The following is a 25,463-nucleotide window of genomic DNA, read 5'->3' as shown; positions in this document are numbered from 1 at the left end:
ATTCGACTCCTGAAACTGTTCAAAAACCAAGGCAAGACTTCCGATTGGCTGTAGGAGCTTCCTGCACTCAAGCAGAAGCCGCGTTGGATGTTCGGCTTCCAAAATATGTTAATATGTTCGAAAACCATAACACTGACTTCTGGGTTTGTGGCGTTCAGGAGCCGATTTGTTCGACAACTAAGCCGTTCAAGAACCAAGGTATGACTGTACTTATACTTTTCTGATCTATGGCAGAGCAAGGAGGAGCAACAGCTTCTCTGGACATAAGGTTTTTTCAATAGTCCCTCAACTCCTGGTGTCACAAACACATTTGGGAGTCAGATTAGACTAAACTTCATCCACATTCAGGGGCGCTTGCTCCCCTGTTCATCAAAGTAGGAGCAAGGATGTGCCAAGTAGTCCATCACCTTTCGTGTAAACAGAACAGCCACCTGCAATGAACAAGCCTTTAGGTATACAACTGCATGCACAGAAGATTCTGCATGACCCAAAATCCTGCACTATCAGCGTTCTAGGTTGAAAGGAACCTCCTTCATGCACAGTGCTCTGCAACTGCAGTCACTCATGCTCTTCACATGAAGACCAGTGGAGCTGGGCTAATTGGCAGGTCCCTGCTCCTATGTTGGGAAATATGGGAGCCAGAACAACCACACACAACTTTAGTTGCATCTGACATTTTGGCCCAAAGAAGGTAACTCAAGGAGTCTGTTGCACCAACAAAGAGATCCACGTAGCTAACATGGGAAGGGTGAAATCAGTTGACCCCTTGAACAAGGAATGCATGATTTCTAAAAAAACCACAACAACCAGAACAGGACCCACCAATGGTAAGAAGGAAGCTTGGGGATGTGTCACCAGCTTCAGACTTTGTTTAAGTCCATTCATAAACCACCCATCAGTAAAAGGGCAGCACTCAGTTTAAAACAGATACAATAAAACCACAAGAGCAAAGACAAAAATGACTGCCCCTAAAGAACTTACAATGATGCATTTCGATTGTTAAAACTCTAAAAGGAAGCTTTCAAGTCCAATTAAAGATCCGCAATAAAATAGCAAAGGAGTTAACAATAGGAATTTATGAATCAAAAGTAGTTTTGTGCCTGGAAACAAATTGGGATCCAATAAAGATCTGAAAATATAAGATCATTTATTAGTAGGGGCGGGCAAATCTGCCAACTTCAGTTTCTCAATTTTTGAGAAGTTCTGAATCACAGAATCGTGGAGTTGGAAGGGCCCCCATGGATATTCATACACATTTTGATCCACGTTTTCCCCAAAATATGCATTTTTGCAAGTAATTTTTTCTAATACAATACATTTTTGCATGTTCTTTTCATCAATATACATTTTGCATGTGTACTTTTTGAATTGTTTTTAATGGTTTTTTTTGGATAATTTTCTTGTTTTATTCTTTTCGTAAAGTACTTGGGGGTTTCATTACAATCAAATGATATCTTGTGAAATAAATAAATAAATCATTTTTATATGTTTTATTTGGTTGCAGAATTGCATCACAAAATTTAGATAATGGTGAATGTTGAGGAAATGCTGTGTTACAGTTCATGTACTGGTTCTGGAAGGTTTGGCAAATGGACTGAATGAATTTCTCCCCCATACCTACTTTTAAGACCAGTTAAGATTCCGACTCCCATGTTTTGAACCAGCTGACGTTTCCAGGCACCTTTTTTCATAGCAGCCTCACGTATAATGCACAACTTTTATCAAGTCTACCTAGATGCTACCAGGATGTGTGACAACTGTAACCAGATCACCTCATTCCTGTAAGGGGACACGGCTGGTGTGTCAAGCAAAGTTGGTAAAAGCCAATCTGGATTAAGCTTTGCTCAGACCTTAAACCTGATTGGGGTCTCCTCAGAGGGGGATCAGAGCAATTTTGGTTGCCACATCAGCGCACAACCCTCCAATAGTCGCACACTACCAGTGGCCCTGAAGAGCTAATGGATTCAGAACTACCCCAGGATATAGCTGTCCACAACAGCAGGGATTCGAACCGCCGACCTTCTGATCGGCAAGTCCTAGGCTCTGTGGTTTAACCCACAGCCCTACCCACGTCCCATAAATGCCCCTTATGGAACAGCAATTTTAAAAACCATGTATTCTCCACCTACAGCCAAAGACAGTGTCCTTCAGCTACACAAGAGATTTGTGTTCCAAAAAGTGAGAAGTGGCAGGGTTCCAAAATTGTGCCAGGCTCAGAAAAAGGTTGGCAGGATCTCCATTTTATGAAGACAACCAGCATATCTTGTTTACATTTCTAGTCCAGCTTTCCTGTTCAAGCTGTTTCGTGAAGCCACAGACCACATCAATATTCCAGTTGTGTCTGTATACCTCCCAATACACACACAAAGGACACAGCACGGCCCTCACCAGTACCAATATTTGACCCAAAGGCTTGGAAATATCCCAAGGCCTATTGTTCTGTTATTGAAATAAATGATTTGCAATGATAATCCAGAAACAGCAACATTGTTTTTCAAGGGGGGGGGGGAGTCTGAGCTTCCTGAAATGCAAGAATTCACAGTATGAAGCTACTACTGATGGTTATGAAGGGCTTTGATACTCACACAGCTGGGCGCATGTTGTGCGTGTGGTGTTAACATTTTGCATTAGGAACATTTTGCATTAGGAAACATATTCAGAGTAAGAACTGTTGGACTCGGGTATTCCCTCAGGAACTCAGTTCAAAAACTTTCCAGCTTGTCATGGAATATATCATTCCTCCTTCATATGACAGGGTAAAAATATGTGGATAAATTCTGTTTTGAAAAAGGTGTTTCATAAGGCCCTGTCAGATCTTGGCATGGTTTTAAGACCTAGTGGGTTGGCTGCTGGTCTAAGTGCATCAGAGGAAGGCGTACAAACAAAACTAGCCTGACATACGTGAGAGAGGATTGTGGAACCACTGACATTACTTTTTAGGGGTTTTCAGAACTTCATTCAAAGATAGGGAGCACAAGTTTAGCTAGTGTCCTCCTCATACACAATATATTATTTCTCCAGCTGAGGAGAAAGATGAAAGGGGAAAGATGAAATCCCAAGGGTGAACAAAATAAATAAATAATCAGCCCAGTGCATTTCAAATTTGGGTCATAAAACACACTACAGAACACAGTGCTGTGCTTCTTAACTGGAAGAGTCCCACAAACATCCCAAAATGCTTGAGTGAAATTTTAAAATCTCCCACCTTAGGAACTTAATTTCCCCGCTCTTGTCTTGGCCAGTAACCTGTCCCTCCAACCATGGGAGTGTTCATGAGTAACAACATAGCGTGAGCTAGTCTCCTGCCACATCTTGTAGCCTTCAGTGCTGAATAGTCAAAAAATTGTGTTGTGTGACAAAGCAGGCAGGGTATATGTCACAAGTGATTTAGATGACTTATTGTGTGTGAGGGAGGGAGACAGCCTTGGAGGTCTGACAGGACATCATGACATGTTGCAGGGGGTTCCTCAACCAAAAGAGGGTTGAAAACCACTGGTGCGGGGTCATTTCTAGTTCTGCCTGGAGGTGCCAGGGACGGAACCACAAAGCTGATGCTCCACAACAGCTCTATTCTGATTGGAATAGCCAGTGCTATTTTCTAGAAAATGAGGTGCCAGTTCTCAAGGTGAACGCCTCCCTTGTTATCTTATAATGGGAACGGCACCCACCTGCGAGTTCCAGTGAGTTTCAGCTTTAAAAAAAAAGCCCTGGTTATCACTGGAAATGCTGTGCAAACCAAGTATTTTATTGACAGAAGACAGGTAAGGTTTCACTTGATTGAACAACAAACTCTATGCTGGGATGAGAGGAGACAACATTTAACACAAATCCCACAATCCTCATTTCCCTCATATCACTATGACACACTAGCGCTTACAGTGGTACCTCGGGTTACATACGCTTCAGGTTACATACGCTTCAGGTTACAGACTCTGCTAATCCAGAAATATTACCTCAGGTTAAGAACAGAAATCATGCTCCAGCGGCGTGGCATCAGCAGGAGGCCCCATTAGCTAAAGTGGTGCTTCAGGTTAAGAACAGTTTCAGGTTAAGTACGGACCTCCGGAACCAATTAAGTACTTAACCTGAGGTAGCACTGTATAGGCCTTCACCTACATTATCTCATGGCGAACCTGTGGCCCTCCAGATGTTGCTGGACTGCAACTCCCATCATCCATCACCATTGGCAAAGATGACTGGGGCTGATGGGAGTTACAGTGCAGCAACAACTGCACGGTTACACAGTGGAGTGGTCGTGTCCGGGGTTCTAGCTGCTTCTCCATTTTATTCCTCCTTCCTGCCTCCAGCCTTCCATTTTTCTTTCTCTCAGCCATCAGTCAGAATTCAAGGACCCCTAAGCTGTTCTTGTGTTTACAACCCCCTCCTTTAATTGCTTTCTTTCCCCCTTCCTCCCTCCCTCCCTCCCTCCCTCCCTCCCTCTCTCACACACACACACACACAGACACTTATGCAAACCTTGGGCATTTTCTGAGCCTGCTGATATTTTCTTCTCATGCATTGGTGGTGCTTTTTTTGACTACATAAGGCTACATTCCGATAATCTTTGCTGTCAGTATATAGACAAAGATGTACCATTCTAAAATTGTTTCAAACCAAGCACATATCAATTAAAATGCATCTCAGCTTCAGTGGAAAATGGCTGTTTTCTGTTTGCTTGGATGGTTTTCTGTTTGGTGCTTTTGAAGTAAACAGAGGACACACTCTTTTTCTGGGCACTGCCATCTCCAAGCAGCAGTTTTATTTCTCACTACTGAGCAAATATTGGCTGCCCTCAGCACTTTGTTCTGTACACTGTTTAAATTTTCTCAACATCCGATAGGTAGTCATGTGCCAGGTTGCAATTAGAGTTATTTTGAGCTTCACAATCAGTTTTTTAAGTGTGTTAAACATATAACAGGAAAGCTTTGGCTGAAATAAATCCAACAAAATGGCAGCTTAGAAATTACTTTATGAATGCTTTAGGTAGGTTGTTATTGTTTTTGCAGATAATGTTGTTCAATTCTTTTTGTAAGCCGCTTTGAGGCTTTATTACAATCAAGCAGTATATAAGCCTTGTGAAACAAACAAACAAGATGGCATTACCATTTGAAGGCCTCTAGTTTCCAAAGTCTGTTTTTTTTTAAATAGCTGACATAATAATTAATATCGCTAGCTCTTGTATTATATATAACAAAACAAATGAACACCGTTGGATCTATAGCTGTTGCTCCCAGTTTTGAATGCATTCAGGAACTTACACCAACAATGCTCTCCAATTTCCATTAGAATCATTGTACATGTGATGTATGATCAGCTGATCTTGGCTGCATCATGATGCAGAAAATATTGAATGCTGAGGGACAATGGCATGCATCTATGTTTACCAGAAAATTGCCCATGAGTACTGTTGCCACCAGAATTTTTAACTAGAGGGTTCTGTATGGTGAACTCACGGATTAACAGGGCATCACAGACATTTGAGACCCCAAATTCTGCCATCACTCAGGCTTTCCCACAGGCTTGCCCTGCCCTACATTATGCTCAGCACTAATCATACAGCTCTCCCTTGTTTGGTGGTAGCAGTAGCAACAAGGGACCACAGAGTTATGTCTGTTAGACCCCAGGTGTAGACCTTTAACACTGGTGCACAAATGCAGCAGCATCTAGGACCACCAGAAAGCACGGGGAATGCATTTCAAACCATGGTTACTGATGCCTTTATATAGTTCCTATGTTTCTTGCCACCTCCAGATGCTGGTTAGCAGTAACCATGTCAACCAGGAACCCTGACGCTGGCCTGGAAGCTGTTGATATTTGCTGCCCACCACAGTTACCATGCAAGCATGTGTCTAGGGGTTAACAGGATCCCCACTTTGAGCCCCAGCTGCCACTGCTACTCCCAGATAACTGTAAAGGAAGGAGGAGATCAAGCAGCAGCAGATGAGATACTGAGACTGGATTAGAACTGAATGCCATTGAATCCTGATAAGGTCATGGGGAATTACAATGGGCCCAAACTTTAAAATGGGTGAATCTTCCAAAATGATTTATTTTAATGTGTGTGCACCCGCATTGCTCAAGTTGAAACCATTCAGAACTGCTCACCCATCATTACCTTGGAGATTAATAAGGCCTTGCCAAATAAAGTTTCTACCACCAATATGTCACTCTGATGAGAAGAAAGTTGTAAAGTAAAATAAAATCAACATCTATGATTGTGACTATTCCCTGCACATCTTTCTTCCAGATGTTTCCTGCTGTTTGCCAAGAAGTGTGCTTGTGAAATTACTATGGAGTCGACCAAGCATCATTCAGATAGCAAAAGCAGTGAGCAAAGGAATCTTTTTGAAGAAAGTAAAAGCTTGACTGAAGCAGCGAAAAACAGGAAATGTGGCTGACAAGAGTGCACATTTTGTAGAGCAGCCATTTGAATGATAGGCTAAAGTCCAGCCTAGACATTAAGCATGTAGCAATTAGGCATGAAAAAAACCTCCCTTTACAAAAATAGCGGCTTCTGGAACTAGACACTCAGTCCCACTCATCTACATCACTGTATTGTAAATTTTGTGAAAGAATCACAACACTGATAGGTAAGCATAATAAGCTGCAAAGAAGCCCACTTTTCTGTCAAAAAGTAGTTTATTTTCACCTATTTGGACCTTAGTTTGAAAGGTATTAGGTATATTTGTGGCCTCTTTCTTGCTCACTTTTTAGTGGAGTGGATTGTGTGCCTATATACAGGATGTGTTTTCCTTGTTTCGGGTTTTTTATACTTCATTTTTAATGTATGTATTACCTTGCAAGTTGCTTTGGGTCATTTTTCATGCAAAAGGCAACCAAAAATGAAATAAAAAAAAAATCTAGTTGGCCACTGTGAAAACAGGAGGTTGGACTTGACGGTGCTGTGGCTTGATACAGCATGGCTCTTATGTTCTTACTCATCCATTATTGCTTCACGAGAGGGCAAAAGTCTCCCTCTTACCCTCATCTGCCTACAAATAAGAAATCTTAGTAATGTAATCTCTGTTTTGAACCCTTACCCTGGACAGTTTGAAATGCCATGAAACAATAGCAGAGAACAGCTGGCAGCTCCAAATTAGCAGCTCTTTGGGACAGGACAGCTATTTTGGGGTCAACCATTATTCTCAGCAAGTATAATACTGTTTTACTGGATTTTATGTTGCACCTTGTTTTTAATGATACTCCTTTTATGTTGCATTTTTGTATATTGATTTTTAAATATTAAAAATCAATCAAATTGAAATAAATCAAATTGAATTTTTTACACCACCTTTTTAAAAATATTGTGGTTCTGCAGAGGTTTGGTCAACTCGGGTCGTTAACATGCACAGAAAATTAATGTGCTGTAGAAAAAGTCACTTTTTAGATCCTTGATTATGCATTGCACGGCAACAATGATTTCTCTAAGTTGGGCACTGCATTTTTCTTGAGAAGAAAGACAACTACATTCCATCTATTTCAACTTTTAGCATTAATTCATCCAGGTTCAAGATTTGATTCTGTTGTTAGATCTATGCAGTTATGCAGCCAAACACAGTAATGCAACATAATTAATGCAAATAATTAAGAAGGCTGTGTTCCAGGGTTAAGTGAAAGAATATAAGCAAGAGCTAGGGAACTATGTTGACACATACAATGGAAGCAATCAAGATGGAAGTTCCAGATGGAATCATTCATACAGGGCAGGAAACATGAAAGAGAACTTTATTCCTCACCTCCCATCAAACCTGTGCTTCAGGAAGTCAAACAGGGCTTTCTGCATCATGTCTGTCACCTTTCAGGGATGAGGAATATTGAGGAAGGATTGAGAACAGAGATAAAGAAGCCCGAGGTAAGAAAAGAGTTGGAAAGTAAAGACATTTGTGAACACCCAATGCCCATTACATTGGTGTGAACATTTCAACTATGGGATACCCTCATTGGTCAGATCTCCTTCGACTGACAAATCCACTTTCTAACTATACAGAAGGAATGAAATACATTGACTCTTCCCAACATTTGCAAATGAGATACCCTAAAGTGAGAGCTCTGCTTCCCTCATAAATAAAAAAGAATATTCGCAACACTCCCCAAACTATGTTGGCAATATGCAGAAATGAGAGGGTTTCTACCCTCTAACCCCACAGTGCAAGATTCAATCTGAACAGATTTTAAACTGCCCTGGGAGGGAGATCAAGATAAGAACATTAGTTTTATTATTTTAATTTTTAAAAACCATGTTCTCTAAGTTGTATTACTCAGCAGCTTAAAGCAAGTGTTTCACTTTGCATATATTAAACTGTCCATTTCTCCCCAAAAGAGCAGGCAGAGTGATCAGATCAGGGAATAAAGCTATGGGAACTGGTGGTCCACTTCTGGCAATCCAGATGTGAGCAGTCGCCCCACTTTAGGTTTTCTAGATCTATGGTCCTACCAGGAATGTAGATGGAAATCCATAGGCCAGAGCAGTGCGTTTTGGGTAATTAACCATGTGCAGGTGGTTAATTGCTTATAGGGAACTGAGCCTGGTTCTCATTCAAAAGCAGCAGCAGCACCCACCCACCCATACTTGAATGGTTCGGGGGGGGGGGGGAGAGGGAGCAGCAAAGAGGGTTGTGAAGGGAGGACCAAGCAAAGAGTTTAATAGTAACTAACGTGAATGTTTACCTCATAGCCTTTTAGCGAGGGGCCAACTAGCACAACAGGCCTCATGGATGGTACTACATCGTAGGGTGGGATGTGTTCCGTCTAAAACAAGAATGGCATGTCCAATAAATGTATTGTCTTGAATGGATATTGTACGCTATTTCTACAGGGCACAAGGTGGGAGTTTGTATACTTACCACTTTCTGTTTCTGTTTTGCTGAAAGATCAATAAATAAATAAAGAAATATTACTTCACTTAACCATGTAAAAAGTCACGCAGCATGCAAACTATGCGTTGCACAGCAATTCCATCTGATGGTAGCCGAAACAATTAGAAAAGCTAACAGTAATGAATTGGCACATCTCTTGACTTCCTTCTGAAGAAGCAGTATTGTTTAGTTTGATGAGTGCATTTCAGTTGCTCGTTCCATTCATGTTCACCCCAGGATCCCCAGTTCAGGATCCCACCCTCCACCACAATTCATCTAGAACCAAAGGGTTTCCTTCGCCTTAGGTAGTAGTACTCTTCAAATCTCCTCTTAGTCACATGCAGTGACTTCCAGGGAGGCGGGCATCTAAATGACCCAAGCCTGGGCTGTGGTGTGTGTATGTGTGTGCGCGCGCATGCACGCACGCACAATCACATGGGTCTCTCCTCCCCCCCCCCCCCAACAGCATGTCAGTAGCAAAGACTCATGCAGTTGGCTGAACCCACAAAGCAGAGGCATTTAGATGCAGCCCACAGCCAGGTGACGATCTACAAGCAGCCCCCACATTGCTGCTGGGAGGTCTCAAGGGCACCAGCACATTCCATATAGTATAAAGCAAAATTCAGCTGCAAGCCTACTTCTCTAGGGCCTGCTTAGAAGTCAGTAAAAACATTTTCATTGGTCACAAACCAACAAGGACCATTTTTACAACCAAATTTTTTTTTCACAGGCATTATTCAAAAGCAGCAACAGATCAAGAACAGCTATAAAGTGTATCCTATGCAGAAAGCAAAACAGCTGCAGTAACTGGGTCCCCCCCCCCCTTACATATCCATTTTGATATACCTATTTCTCATGTTAAAATTTATTATATTTACTCCTTATAAACCGTAAGCTCGGCTCAAAAATCTTTCAAAGCTGCAATTAATTCAATGTATGCAGCTGCTTTCTTCCATCACCCACAGTAACCCTACTAGCATGAATGCAGGTTTGAACTAGGATTGCACAATAGATGGTATCCTGCCTCCACAATCAAAGTTACCTTTAAAATTTAAGTGACTTCATTTTAACAGATATTAACACTCACCAGTGGAAGTGGGTGTAGCTCGAAAAGTACCAGACACCATTTCTCCAAGGCTTGAAGAAGAATTCCCACTTGATTTCCTACATTGTGAAGAATCTCCATTTAATATGTTGAGCAATCAGAGGATGATACTCAACAGGGTTTCGATTTTATTAAAGAACACACAGACTTATCTGTCCATTCTTTCTCCCATAAGGGAAAAAGAGACACTGAATAAATACGCATAAGGATAAGTGAAGAAGAAGTTGATAAAATGAAGATTCCGCATACAAATTATAATAAAATAACTACAAGGCAGAGAAATGCCCCCTTTAATCTCATCGTTTCCATACTCTCTGGTCAGTAAGTTACATTTGTGGACAGATCATCTTTCGATATTCTTCTAATTATTCAGTCACACACAATTCTCTACAAAGACTACCAAATCAGCCAATTTTCTTAGGCCCCAATTGTGTGGCAAAAGAACTGCACTGACTTCGAGAATTTCCCTCACTGCTCTGAAATTCTCTTTATGAATTAGTCATGATTTGCCTACACAAAGGTTATGCAGAGGTTAGGCTACATCAGGTCTCTCATGAGCATTCCTTCGGATTTGTTTGCGGGGTGATTATATGATGATAATAATAATAAGAAGAGTTTGGATTTGATATCCCGCTTTATCACTACCCTAAGGAGTCTCAAAGCAGCTAACATTCTCCTTTCCCTTCCTCCCCCACAACAAACACTCTGTGAGGTGAGTGAGGCCGAGAGACTTCAGAGAAGTGCGACTGGCCCAAGCTCACCCAAAAGATGCATGTGGAGGAGCAGAGACGCGAACCCAGTTCACCAGATTACGAGACTACCACTCTTAACCACTATACCACGCTGGCTCCCTCATAAGCCCTCATGATGATTTGCTTGAACGGTGTTTATACATCTTGCCTGGCATTTAAACTCTCATTCACCACCCACATTTTCAGTGAATTTTCCTGCCACTTTCCAAACCGCAAAATGTCTATTCCTCACCTTGAGTAAACAAAGGCCACCCTGAGTAACTTACTGAAAAGGCGAAACCAGCTAATAACGCAAAGGCTGCACTCAGATTTGTCTATGAGTAAAAGAAGTGTTTTTATCTTACCCTCCATGAAAACGCCCTCTCTTCTGCTCCTGCTGGATCCTGATGTTTTCCAGCCTAAGTGGGCTTGGAATGAAGCCAATCTCGCAGCCTTCTTTAACTAATCTTCCTATCCACCAGTCATTGTTATATTTCTGTAACAAAAGAGCACTTGATTTGAATCTTCCCATTTAATTGTGAACACAGCTTATTTTGCGAGCTTCTTCCACTACCAGCATCCACTCACCATTCCGCAAAAGCACCTTGTGTACTCCTTACAGTAGCTACTATAGTCAGGAATGGGGAATCTGTGGCTGTCCAGATGCCCCACCATCCCTGCTGACCTCTGCCCATGCTGACTGGGACTGAGGAGAGGTAGAGTCCAATAACATATGGAGGCTACAGATTCCCTGTCTCTGTTCTAAATGGACTACCCAACAAGCATGATAGGTATTAAGAAGAGAACAGGTAGCAAAATGTGGGCACTTTTCTAAAAAGACAGATAGGGAGAGCTGCCTGAAATGTGACATGGTGCCTCTGTTTTTTCTCTTCTTCCCTGCTAGTCCTACAACCCTAATCCAAAGTTTCACGGACCCATTAGCTTTCCCTATGCAGTGAGATTTTGACATGAGGAAGACAGACAGACAGAAATTATTCACATCCATCTGGAGGAGGTACCATCCTATTACGACAGTAGCTCCATCAGGATGGTACTATTCACTCTTCCTGATCCATTGAATAAACTCTTAAGAACGTAAGATGCTGGACAAGTATCCTGGTCTCACAATGGCCAACCACAGACAAGGGAGACCTGAGTGCCCCACTTGTACTTCCCAGCACCTTGTACTCAGAAACATACTGCCTCTGACAGTGGAGGCAGAACATAGCCATCATAGCCAACACTGATAGTCTTACCCTCCATGAATTTTAATGCAGGTTGACCAAGCGCAAATAAGGAAGTGTACACATATCTGTTCATTTTAGCAGTGAATCTGTTGTGGAATCAAACTCACAGCATTATGGTACGTGGATCATCTTTCCCCCAAGATTAAACTTAGGTGAAACCTTCAGATTTTCACAAGAAATTAAACCTCACCCTTGTATAAATAATAAAGCTACCTGCTTTTTAAGAACAGTTTTTAAAAGTACAGTAAATAGCACCCAACAGGCATTTGAACAAACGCACAAACTCCTTGAAAGCCAAAGTGGGCAGCTCACCTGAAGCATTAATGGGGAGACTGCTGGATCCAGGTGTGTGTGTGTGTGTGTGTGTGTGTGTGTCTGTTGTTTGAGGCGGGGACAGAAGAGCAGAGCTCATCCTGCCATGGGGGGTGGGGGTATCACTTGCTGCGTGAAGGTACTCCTGTATGAAGCATAAGCATACACCTGCTTTTCTTTGTTACCCATTTTCCATGCATAACTTCCAGTTTGCTGTCCAAGTCAAAGGGCAAGATGGCACCTCTTCCCGATCCATGTGCAAAAGCCAACCGGACTGGAAGCTGAATCTTACTTCAGTGTTACTATAAGCAGCCTCTGTTGCACCTCAGGGCAGGAAGCTGCCTTAGGGCAAGCTGCATGGGTCTGCCAACCCTTCCCTGCTACTCTCCACCCCTCAGCACCGGCCACCTGAGGAGGCTGCCTCACTCTGCCAAATGGTAGGACTGGCCCTGACACTTTGTCTCCACATTCATCCTTTTAACTGTGCTGCATGCAGATGTCAAGATATGCATCTGAGCTATGTTCAAGGGCGCACAATGTGCATGCTCAAAATCCGTAAGCTTATAAACCCAAGAGGGATCAAATTATGTGTCTGCCCTAGCATTTTGATTCCTCATCCAGGCCTAGCCACCTCCACCCCTGCAACCTGCCCACGTGTCCACCTGACACTATTATCCTCTCTTTCCCCCCACTTTCTTGCAACAGGGAAAAAAATGAATTCACGATGAGCAATGCAGAATGCAAATAATAAAACTGCAGTGGGACAGGTTTGGAAAGCATATGTCGCTTGCTACTTATACTCACACAACAAAAGTGTGAGTTGGGGGGGGGGGGATTTTGGAAAAGACCGTGCAAATTAAAGAAGTAACAAAGGAAGGGTGAAAGGAAATGTCAGCAAGGAGGAAGAGCAGCGATCTACGAGACATTTGCGAGGCTCAGTACATAGGCAAGTCCTGGGATTGGATCGGAGATGCGGTTAGCAGTACAATACACACATTCATCAGTTGATAGGGTGGGTGTTTATGAGGGTGTTTCATGACATCTGGGAAGTGGGCTACTAGATTATTGGTAAGCCTGTAAAAATCCTTATCCCGTGCCCAGAGCTGAGCTACAAAGATGCTTCGTGCTTAGCAAGGTTACTCCCATTACGAAGCACCTTCCATATGTTCTTCAAGGCATATCTGAATCTTCAGCGTAGGGGTAAGAAGTACATTTCCCTCCTGTTGGTTGCTGAGCCTGGAATGTTTATGCATTGCCAATAATTGTTGTCACTTAATCTGTTTTGAAAGTGCATAATGTATGGTCCAACGGGTGACAGATGAGACATCTTGAATACAGAGAGCCATCCATTCTTGCTGACATTTCAAGCTTGTTGCCAAAGTGACCTTCCCAGAGGCCGAAGCTAGACATGAAACACAGTTGAGTGCGTATTTTCCCCTAAGACTTTATTTTTTAAAACAAAAACAAAAAAAAACCCCAGAAGTAGCTGTGAGTTTAATCAATGGAAAAGGTGGGAAGGGGTTGTTCACTCAACCATATTTCCATCTCCCCAATTCTGTCCCTGGTTTCTTTTCCACCTTGAGGGAGATATATGGGTGAATATTGGTGGAACGCATAAAATAATTTCCTGCTCAATGTCATGTCCAGCTCTAACAGAACTTATATCCTATTAAAAACAATCATGCAGATAAAGTCTCTACTGTAGAGCACTGAGCTGAACACCTTTAAGATGAGACTAGTCATTTAATGAAGAGTTACAGCTGTCCTTAATGGTGTCATAGGCAGCATGGGGAAGGGTGCATAATTGTGCAGGAAAGTTGTCCCAGACAGGTAACGTCTCCCCTACTCACATCCCATTCCCAATAAGAAAAGGCACTTTCCACATATCATTATAGCGGACTCGTAAACTGAAAATTCACACAAGGTTGAAATCCTAAGATAATAAAGAGCATTGCTGGATCAGACCAAAAGCCTATCTAATCCAGTCTTTGATTCTCACAGGGGCCCACATGTGCCAACTGGAAGCCTGCAAGAACGATGGGAGCACAATGGCACTCTCCCTACTCATGCCCTTCAGCAAGTGATATTCAGAAGCATACCACATTTCATAGGAAGAACTGGACCCAATCATCACAACTACTAGCCACCGATAAGCCTTATCATCCATAAATAACACTAAGCATGCTAACATAAAAGTTAACTCCATCAAAACAAGACACATTTCAAAGAGGACATAAGATGGGTATGTTGATGTGAAACATACCATTATCTGTCTTTCAGAAATCTAACTTGTGGAACAAAGTTTGTCCCCCTGCCAAAGTAGACTTTACCATCTCTATGCTCCCACCAAGTATTTTGCCCACTCTTGTGCCTTCACTGGATGATGCATGCATCGCACATGACCTCCTTCATTCCAAGAGTGGGGAGTTGAAAATAGGTAGTTAAGGCAAAGATTTGCTGTAGGAAATTCCACATAAACACACATAAGGTAAAGGTACCCCTGCCCGTACGGGCCAGTCTTGACAGACTCTAGGGTTGTGCGCCCATCTCACTCAAAGAGGCCGGGGGCCAGCGCTGTCTGAAGACACTTCCGGGTCACGTGGCCAGCGTGACATCGCTGCTCTGGCGAGCCAGAGCCGCACACAGAAACGCCGTTTACCTTCCCGCTAGTAAGCGGTCCCTATTTATCTACTTGCACCCAAGAGTGCTTTCGAACTGCTAGGTTGGCAGGCGCTGGGACCGAACAGCGGGAGCGCACCCCGCCGCGGGGATTCGAACCGCCGACCTTTCGATCGGCAAGCCCTAGGCGCTGAGGCTTTAACCCACAGCGCCACCCGTGTCCCTAAACACACATAGGATCATGCTTTAAGTCTAGGAATGGGGAACTTATGCCCCTCCATACATTGTTGGACTACAACTCTCATCCTCTCTTCCCACTGCTGATGTTGGTTGAGGCTGATGGAAGTTGTTGGTGTCAAACAACTGAAGGTGCACAGGTTCTCTGCCCCGGATATAAGTGATATAAATTTGTACCTTGGAATACAAGTATATATAAAAATTGGGAAATCGCTGAGAAGCTGCAGGAAGAGATGGAATCAGAATTCCTATTAAAGAAAGTCTTGGGCTGTCCCCCAGTAGCAGGAGAGATGGGTCTTCTAAAACACAAATATTCTAGCACTGTTATAGCAAATGCTACACTGTATGAGTGATAATTAAAATGGAAGCATATATATAAGCGTGTGTCTGTGTGTATGTTCGGGAAATACATTGGCTGAGCAGTATTGTACATGGGGCACAGCGCAGCTGCGATTCCGCTTGCAGTTTGATAACTCACTAGCATGCAGATCGCAAGAAGCAGACAACCCACCACCTCAGAAGGAAATTGTCTGGTATCGCTTAGACACCCAGAAGGACATGACACCAAAGCCCGATTCGTTCATTAACCTTTGTGGCCCGATAGCTGCCAAAAAGTGAAGAAGTCCCACAGTATATTCCTTGAACTCCTATTTAAGGTTTGCTAAACACACCTTTGCTTTTAAACAAGCATGAATTAACATAAGCCTCCCTGGGTCTTGGTGTTGGTTCACTGGTCTAGAATTCAGGTTGTCCCAACAGGCACCCTTGGTGCTGTTTAAAATTTTGATCAGGGTGAATTATCCTGGGTGTCACACTCTCTAATCAACTATATGCTCTGTGCGATGCTGGCTGCTTTTCAGCATCAGTTTTGTATCTTGCATGGCTCAAAGCTAACTGTTCAGGCTCAAGCTATTGGCAGATAAGAAGAGTAATTACATTGTGTAGTTACCTCTTTAATGTGTAGAAAATCCTTAGCATCAAAAGAGATGGCAGTGCTTGGTACAGGAACATCTTCATCCAGTGCTCCACAGTAGCTCACATTAGTCTTAACGGCAAACGCTACAGGCTTTGACTAGGAAGAGAAACACAGTTCTGTAAAACAGGGGCAGGAATGAGAAAGTGACCAGTCATGCAAAGCCGATGGAACAAGGGAAAGGGGACCCCTGAGTACCAGGAGACTCATGTTCTGTAAAGCAGAGGCAAAAGCTCAGATAACAAAGTTCCAAAGTGTTCTCCAACCAATGCTGGTTTGAGACACACACGGACAGCCAAAAATCCTCACACCGAGGCTGAATTTGTAGTGTGAGTATTGTACCGTATGAGACCATGTTTTACCCAAACAACGAAAAACTGAGCTTGCTTTCTGTTGCACAAGATTACTTGCACTTCAACAAGAAACTGGCAAGCTAGCACATGGCTAGTTTAGTAGCTATTAGATAGTTTTGAAGGTTCCTGATCCTTCCCTACTTTCAACTCTTCTTCTAGGTAATCCAATAATATCTGGCACCCGAATGGCCATATATTTTTCTTGGTCCAGAATTCAGTTGCTTTAATTGCATGGCATCCCAGCCTAACGGACCAAGGAACAGGAAACTGTCTGGAATGTACAATGAGTTAATTTGCCCCCATATAAACTGAAACTATTTTAGAATCTGGTGATTCCCCCCCTAGGTTTGCTGTATTTGCTTTCATCCCTAAACAAACTAGCTTTTAACTAGATATTAAATCACTCAGAAATTAAGTTTTCCTTCTCTAGGGCTGCCAAGGCAACAGCACACTGGATCAGGATGATGCTCTTTTTTTAGTTTAATTTCAAATACATAAAGTGGGGGGAGGCAAAGCCTATAGGTGCAAGAAGTATCTTTTGACAAACTGGTTTTCACATGCCTTAACATATTTTGGCATCTGTGATCCTCCTCAGGGGAAGAGCACAGATGTTTGAAATTTGAATTAGAAAAACAGCTTGTCAAAAACAAAAAGCTCTTCTTGCCTCCTCGCCTATTCTTCATTTTTATGCTATGCAGTGTAGCCCTCCGTCTGGTTGCAGTTAATTTAAAATAGACCCTATAGCTGCAAAACTGCAAGAAAACTGCAAAAATATATTTGAGTAATTTGCACATTAATGTAGTTCCCCCTATATTTCCAAAGGGGGTAAATACCAGGAATAGGGGGCTATTACCAGTTACATGTTCACAGTGGGCTGGTGCAAAAATAGCATTTCCCACCCTGCATGACTGTGAAGAGAAGTTTGGAATCTTCCATGGCTGCTTTAGAGCCCCCCCAGAAGACCTGCTAATTGAGCATTCATCCTGATCTGCATGCACAAAGCTGAAGTGGAAGTTAAATTATATCCTGTCTTTATTCAGCATTCGTCTTAATTTGGTTGCAGCAAGGTTATACTACAATAAACATTCTACCTGCATTCACCCTGATTTGCTTGCAGGGGTGTTTATTCGTCTTTCCATTAAGTCATTCATTCACCCCACACTTTTCACTGCATTCCCCCCCCCCAGCTTTTTCTTCTAAGCGAATTTGTTGTGCTATGGAGAAAGAGTCCTTTAATCTCCTTTAACTGCACAAACCAGGACCAACTGCAATTAGCTTTAACTCTGGTTTGTTGAATCATAGTTAAGATCAACTATAGTTTAGGACTGGGATGCAATGCTAAACTAGGGTCAATCTAAAATGGACATGGGAATTTCTGATCTCGTCACGGTTGTGCCAAATACGGGGTGAAGGAACAAATGAATCAGAGGCTCACTGCAGCTTGCCCTTGTAACATTAAACAATTAGCATTATGTGTTCACCCTGCCGTTGGCTCCCCCACCCAGCTGGCATCCGGCAGCGGAGGAAGCTGCTCAGGCGCCTGGGATGATGCAGGGCGAGAAGCCCTTAGGGACGGGGCACACCACAGGGACTCCGGAGTCTGCCTACCCCCTCCCACTCAGCCGCCCTACAGCTGGGGGGGGGGGGTGCAGCGGGCGGATCGTTTGGGCAGCACAGAGCCTGTGCACGGCCAAGCCACTGCGTCTCTCCCAGGAGAGACACATGGCTCGGGTGCACTGCAGAACCCGCAGTGAGTGCGTCCGCCATTTTGTCACACACACCCAGTGGTGACACCCGGGTCAGCCTGCTCCCACCGCACCTGCCTTCCTCCGTACCTGCTGGCATATCCTTTTTATGAGAGGGGTTGGGAAAAGAAGTTAAGGAAAGAAAGAGAAACACCTTTGCTCTTTCAAGCTGAATAGCCGCCTGCTGTTCTCTTTCCTGACGGATTGCTTCCCTGTCCTCTTCGAGAGATACATCAGAATCTGATGGTCTGCTTGTGTACGAATCTGCTGATCCCTAAAAAGAAAAGGACGCTATTAACAAAAATGATGGATGGAGTTCCGAAAGATGCCAAATATGCAGGGGAGGGGGAATCACCCAAGGTCATAGATTTATTTTTAAACACATTTGAGCTTTATGTTTTATTTACTATTTTGACAAAAACAAAAAACTTTGCAGATTTTTATTGCAACAGAGTGGCTTTTTAAAAACTGTTGTTTTCTTTCTCTTTTCAGGCAACAAATTCAAACACGAAAAATATATGCTTAAGAAATGGTGGGTCTTTGTTTTTTTGTGATTTTTCATATAAGCATCATAAATCAGTTAGCACTGCACACATCACAGCAACTTATTACAAAAGTGAAACCTTGTTAGGTAGTTTAGAATGGAAATAACCCTTCTCTTGAAAATGTAGTGTCAAATTTAATCAGAGCATAGCAGGGACCAATAAAATTCACTTCTCTGAGTAAATTTTATTATTTGTGTATTTGAATTTTTGTTGTTGTTTAGTCGTTTAGTCGTGTCCGACTCTTCGTGACCCCATGGACCAGAGCACGCCAGGCACTCCTGTCTTCCACTGCTTCCCGCAGTTTGGTCAGACTCATGTTTGTAGCTTCGAGAACACTGTCCAACCATCTCGTCCTCTGCCGTCCCCTTCTCCTTGTGCCCTCCATCTTTCCCAACATCAGGGTCTTTTCCAGGGAGTCTTCTCTTCTCATGAGGTGGCCAAAGTATTGGAGCCTCAGCTTCAGGATCTATCCTTCCAGTGAGCACTCAGGGCCGATTTCCTTAAGAATGGATAGGTTTGATCTTCTTGCAGTCCACGGGACTCTCAAGAGTCTCCTCCAGCACCATAATTCAAAAGCATCAATTCTTCGGCGATCAGCCTTCTTTATGGTCCAGCTCTCACTTCCATACAACACTACCGGGAAAACCATGGCTTTAACTATACATTTTAATTTTACATGCGGTGTAATCCACTGCATGTTAGCTTGGTGAGGCTTATATCCTGTGAAATGTGTTTAAGCACTGCAGAAATTTCCCTTTCTTCACTTGTGGCACCAAAAAGTTTAGTCAAGTTGCAAACAATTTCACAACCCACACTAACCAAAAACAACAACAAAAACCCTCCAGCATTTGTAACAGCAGGTCACACTAAACCACGGTTTACCCCAACAGGAAAGAACCTAGGCAACACCTTCAGCTTGCATGATCCTCCTTCCTCCTCTAGCATAGCCACAAGACGTTTGGAAGCTTTCACTTGAAAACCATGTATCAGAATTAGTCCATTTTAAGTATGATGCAAATAGCATGACTAGAATCCTCACAATATTGCTTCCCATCAGTTCTTTAAAATGTAATTGCTGAAACCCTAAAATATGGTGCTTCTCGAGCTTATTTTTTTATTGTTGTTAATGCTTTATTGCAAGTTTTTAAAAAATATTTATTGTATTTGTATTGTATTTGAAGGGCGAGGTATAAATACTCAGAATATTTTGATCCATAGCCACAATAGGTTCCTTTCACCTTGCTTAGTTCTTTTACTTTCAATGTATACAGCAAATTCCTTACACATACAGAATGGTAGCATTATTTCTACCTACTACTACTACTACTACTACTTATTATTATTATTATTATTATTATTATTATTATTATTAGTGCTGCTGTACATCAAGAGTTACAATCCTGTTACCCAGAAACCGGCAATTCCAAAGAGGCATTGCATTTTTACAGCAAATTTCAAATTGAACATGACAGAAAAGAACGAAGTGGAAAATACACATGCTAAAAAAAGAAGATAATGACTCAACAGAGTTCATTTTAAAGAAGTCCATTTAAAACCACTCTTCTCACTGCTGTGATAAGCAGTGTTATATGTTTATTCCACAGCGAAGTAATCAAAATCCTTTTTTTAAAGCATGATGCTGACTAACTGGCATCCCTGAAGCTGTGCAAAAGGAGAATATTTTTTAAAAAATAAAATAAAAATGAGTCAGCAGCAGCAAACAGAACGTCCAAATCACCCCCTGAAGCCTATTCAAGCAGGGGGTGTAAAAATAACCTCCAAGTAACTTTATGGGCCCTTCTAAGTAGGAATGCAGAAATCATGGACTCTTATTTGCTTGTCCCTTGCACTGGCAGCCAGGACGGCATATGGCGGCAACTCCAGCGTATGGCATGGCCAACACTACATCACCCCACATTTTAGTTCATCTTTTCTTAACTGCCTTGTTACACTGAACTTATTGTTGTGACGGGTTAAGAATGGGACATGTCAATGCCAGTTTCCAAAGCAAAACGTTTTTAGCAGGGAGTGTGGAATAGCTGGCACTGAGTTCAGTACCTTATGCAGTCCCATGGACTCAGGACTGCTGGGCTGCAGAAAGTCCTCTGCTAAGAATGATCCTTTTTTAAAAATATATATATTATTAAATTTCCATACCGCCATTCATCCTAGGATCACAGGGCCATTCACAATAAATGATGCAAGTTCTTGAATCAGATTTAAAAGGTACATTAGGAGGTTGTAGCACAAACAGATTTAAATAATTACTCAGATCAGAGAAGATGTTATATCAACATTGGTTGGACGGCAAAACAGCTTCAAAGAATCCATCATGAAACCACACATAAAATAAATTTAGTTCTGTCACCTTTACATAAACTGGGATTGCAGTTTCTATACCCTACAATGGGTATTAATTAACTCAGCGATGATAGGGTACTTATTTTATCCTCAATTACAGCTGTTGTATTGGCTACGGGGTTTTGTTTTTTTTGTATACGTTTAAGTTTTAGTGAAATTTACAGAGACTCCTTTGTGTGTTTCACACCTATCTACACATATAACAATTCATACATTTGATGAAGCTGACCCTAATCCATGCAAGATTATGCCACAATGAATTTGATAGTCTTTACAGTGTCACAGGACTCTTCATCATTTTTGCTGTTACAGATGAACATGACAACCCCTCTGAAAATTTGCAGAATTGTTAGCTCGCTCCATAGAACGAAGAAATAATAATTAAAAAAAGCAAATGCCTACACCTATTTTTCTCTGGGACTCGCTGTCTGTGGGCAATGATCCTGTGACCCCCCAAAAATCCGAAAGACCTCCTATTTTGCACATGCAATAGGTTGCATTCACGTGTATTTTAAAGAGAACTAACAGCGCAATCATAACCATGGAACTTTATGCTTCAACACTCCATTATGTTTGAAAAAGGCTCACAAATTTAATAGCCCTGATTGTATGGACAATGTTCACAACAGCACCGATGGCCACAAATGCTAGTGTGGATACTCTTTGGGCCTATCCAGGCATCCTTTAAAAAAAATTATTGCAAATCCATGATGGTTTGTGATCGTATTGGCATGCTCACAAGTACTCCCAACTATGAAAGCTATTTGTGCTGTAAAAGGTTTTAGGGTGGTCACACTGCTTCACTTTCTATCAGTGCATATCCTCTAACATCCTGATGAAATCCAGTAGCTTCTTACATTACATATGTTCTGGTTTATTTTTGTGCTACTTTTGCTGCGCTATAGCCCATCTGGACATCAATAATGTGGTAGCTTTGGGGAAGCACCGCAGAACAAACTGCAGCAGAATAATCTAACTAATGCCCGATTGTTGCAGAGTACACCCGCAATGGTCTGGAGGAGCATCCATCCATATAGTGAGCCATCTTCAAACCTTATGGTTCCCCTATGGAATGTAGCCGCATCAAAGCAGCTTTCAGCAAGTGGAGCTGTAAGGTTTGAACTGTGCCTCAGACACAGGAGGAGCACCTAACACAATACACATCCAGCGAGTGTACACTGCTTGTTGTCATAAGGTAATGTTTGATTGAACAAAATGTCACTGTGCATACCCTCAAAATAAGCATATGGTTTTTTAAAAGCCAATTCCTTCTCTCTCTCTCTCTTTCTCTCTATTAAGTATATCATACTCAATGTCTGAAGAAGTAAGAATAATAAAAAAGCATCATGCTGTAAAATAATTAGGCTTCCAAATACAGAATAGACATTTATGTATACGTAACAGAGCTCTGGAACTGTGAATATAGGGACCGAATGGGTTCCAAAGATAACAGCTGATTAATTAATGTCCATAAAGCACTTTGAAGATGTAGAGGCCTATAAAAATGCCAGAGATTACTGCTACTATTTTACAGGCTACCTACACTCAACAGCAGCCAAAAGAAAAATTATGGCCTGCGGACAATAAATCAAAGGGCATAATAAACACATACTATATATATATTGTGCAGGAACAGTGGCTTTCTTCTTGGCTACTGCTACACTATTTATACAATACTGCATTAGGAGCATATTGGAAGATTTCCCAAGTCAACCGTGGCCTCTGGATTCTACCCCCACCCTCTGCCCCATGCCTAATGCCTAATGCCTAATGCAGAGATTCTAAGTCACCAGAGAAAGGAACAGAGCTGTGTGCCTAGTTATAGGTCAAGTAATTGTGTCTCTCCGGTCAGAGCAGCATTATCTTGTTCTGTGTCCTTATTCTCGCAAAATTGCTAAAGGCACTTTGAATATTTCTTCTCTTTCCAAGAACAGGCAGGCCTCCCCAATCACAGTGTGTAATAAAGTCTGCAAGCTGCTAAAAGGTAAATCCGAGGCTTTAAAAATAATAATCAGTCCAAGTAGTGAAAGCAACTGCTTTCTGAGATAACTTGCCAGTATGAGGCTTGGAATAATAATAATAATAATAATAATAATAATAATAATGACGATGGAAGAGTTCCACCTTTGAAAAGCCACAATACTCTGCCATGCCAACATTAACTCAAAGGTAGGATTTATACATTAAGGTCCAGCAGCTCCCTTTGTGTCACTTACTGCACAACATACTCTGTTTTTCTAAAGCTTTGCCACCTGATTCTCAGTAGCAAATTAATGCATATAATTAATGGGGATTCTTAAGCCTGATCAGATTCAAGATGCAAAAGAATAAAAATAAAAATTTGGGACCCTTCTGGAAGCGCCCATTTCTCCCAGTCCATTGCCACTGCAAGTGTTCATTTTGTCAAACAGACATTTCACACCTCTTCCCATAATATCGCCAACTCTCCAAACAGACAATCTGGCTTTCTCTTGCTGTGTTTAATCTCACCATCTGCGGAGAACACGTTTGAAAGAGTGGCAACTTCTTAAACAAAACGTGCAGAAAAACACTGCATCAACGACATGTAAGGACAAGGAAGTACCGCCATAAACTGGAGAAAAGAAATATGTTTTTCCTACATTCCCGATGGACTAAGGGAGGAATTCAACATTGTGCTGTAACACACATTTAATCTGTTCAAGCATTTGTGCTTGCCCAGTGGAACCATCTCCCCTTTCCTCCCCCTGCATACTGTTCTGGGGGTTCATCCAACCCACTCCACAAAGAGCCAAGTTTCAGGTGGGCACGGGGGAAGCATGGCGGAAGCCCCACTACACTCGTGGAAGTCCTTGCACAGGTTTCTATTAATTGGACCAGCTAGCTGAACCTGGCTCATAGTTATATTTGTACACCTGAGACAGTATAGCAGCTCCATCCTTAATACCAGCTATATCCTGTGCTAATAATGCACTTGTTTTAATTTGTTTGTTCGTTGGTTTTTCTCAGAATTTCTGCTTTCGGAATTCTTACCTCCTCTCCCCCCCCCCAAAGGAAACTTCAAAAAGTTAGAATGTTTCACGTCTCTTCCTAATAAGTTAACTAGACAAAATCACACAACAAAATGTTTCACATTGCTGTGAAAAGGCAACGTCTTCTTTTTGCAAAAATCAGCTACTTGGTGTAGTCTCAAGAAGCACAGCATTTCTGAGATGCTGTGTCAGATACTAATCAAGAATACTGTGTCAGCTACATTACAGACCCCTGGGATGGGTGGAAATCAAAGACTTCTACCTCAATCAACCTGAAATGCAATAGTTTTGATTTCCACATTTTTGTGCAATCTTGCTTATTCTTACAAATTTAACTGGTTGGAACTCCATGAAGTATGCATTTTAGGAAGACTCAAACTTGAGGCATCAAACTAAGCAACTCCCCCTCCCCATATATATTTTCAACTTGGCCTTCCCTTTTTTCATAAATGTTCATCACGAATGACCACCTAAGCGGAATGACTTGCTGCCATCCTCATGACTTTGCAAACAGTGTTAGTGACAGCCAGACATCATCCCTTCCTTTCTTGTAATCTGGCTCAAATGGCAAACACAAGAGCAATCAACTTATTCCAAATGCTTTCTGTGATGACAATTTAATTCCAAACTTGACGCAACTGCTGTCTCATTTACAAAATCTACCAAACAGTTTTTTGTCCAAATCCAGTTATTAGGTAGATACAGAAAATTATGATGCAAACCAAGATGGGGGTACGGAGTAGAGGTAGGTAGGAAGGGACGAAGGAAGGAAGGTTGGTTGGTTCAGTGCAAAAAAGAAAGCAAATATAGAAATGGTTGTCATCTTCACCTATAAATTCAAAACCATTTTGCGTGGACTGCTGCAGAGTAATAATCAGATATTAGAGCGGGCAAGCCTATTTCTGTGAACATAAAAATGTGCAACCTTTTGCAGAATCTCCTGTGGATCAAAATGCTTTCCACTGGGAGAGAAGCAACACTGTGGCAGCAAACTCCACTCCTAGCTTACACACATTAATTAAAACATCAGAACAGAGCCTTTTCATGCATGCAGCTATACACAATGGAGAGCCTTCTCCATGCAGTTCAGAACACTGTGATGAAGGCTCTCTTCAAGGGCGCCAGCTCCTGGGGGCAGAGGCACTTCCCCTCCCCAGAAGTTTTTAAGGAGGGGGCTGAGTCCCCTCGATATCCAGTGGTAACATCAGCCCCTTCAAGACGGTGCCAATGGCTTTCATCATATATTCTAACAAATGTGTGTAGATTGGAGGATTGGCACCAAGGTTTTACCGCCTACACTGTCCCTCAGCTGCAAGCTTTCCGTCTTCCCCAACTTTCAAAGTCCAAAAAGGGTTTGTTATCATTTGAA

General features: G+C 42.1%; 1 protein-coding gene across 4 annotated transcripts in view; it reads right to left on the bottom strand.

Moving 5' to 3' along the window:
• The window catches only part of CACNB4 (calcium voltage-gated channel auxiliary subunit beta 4), a 135,309-nt gene that overhangs the window by 21,687 nt on the left and 88,159 nt on the right, over positions 1–25,463 (bottom strand). For all 4 annotated transcript variants that reach the window (XR_014504341.1, XR_014504342.1, XM_083410265.1 and 1 more), the window contains 7 exons: positions 18,332–18,451; positions 16,056–16,178; positions 11,057–11,187; positions 9,943–10,019; positions 8,844–8,863; positions 8,668–8,748; positions 7,737–7,795 (listed from right to left, as the gene is read on the bottom strand). Coding sequence is in view for 2 of the 4 variants with exons in the window: in XM_083410265.1 (XP_083266391.1) it covers positions 7,737–7,795; positions 8,668–8,748; positions 8,844–8,863; positions 9,943–10,019; positions 11,057–11,187; positions 16,056–16,178; positions 18,332–18,451 (611 nt within the window). In the remaining 2 variants the exon portion in view is untranslated. The remainder of the gene's footprint in view (positions 1–7,736; positions 7,796–8,667; positions 8,749–8,843; positions 8,864–9,942; positions 10,020–11,056; positions 11,188–16,055; positions 16,179–18,331; positions 18,452–25,463) is intronic.

This window comes from Podarcis tiliguerta (assembly GCF_965153285.1).
Source record: "Podarcis tiliguerta genome assembly, chromosome: 1".
Taxonomy (NCBI): domain Eukaryota; kingdom Metazoa; phylum Chordata; class Lepidosauria; order Squamata; family Lacertidae; genus Podarcis; species Podarcis tiliguerta.
Note: the sequence above shows the minus strand (reverse complement) of the source record. Positions and strands in the feature narration are given on the sequence as shown.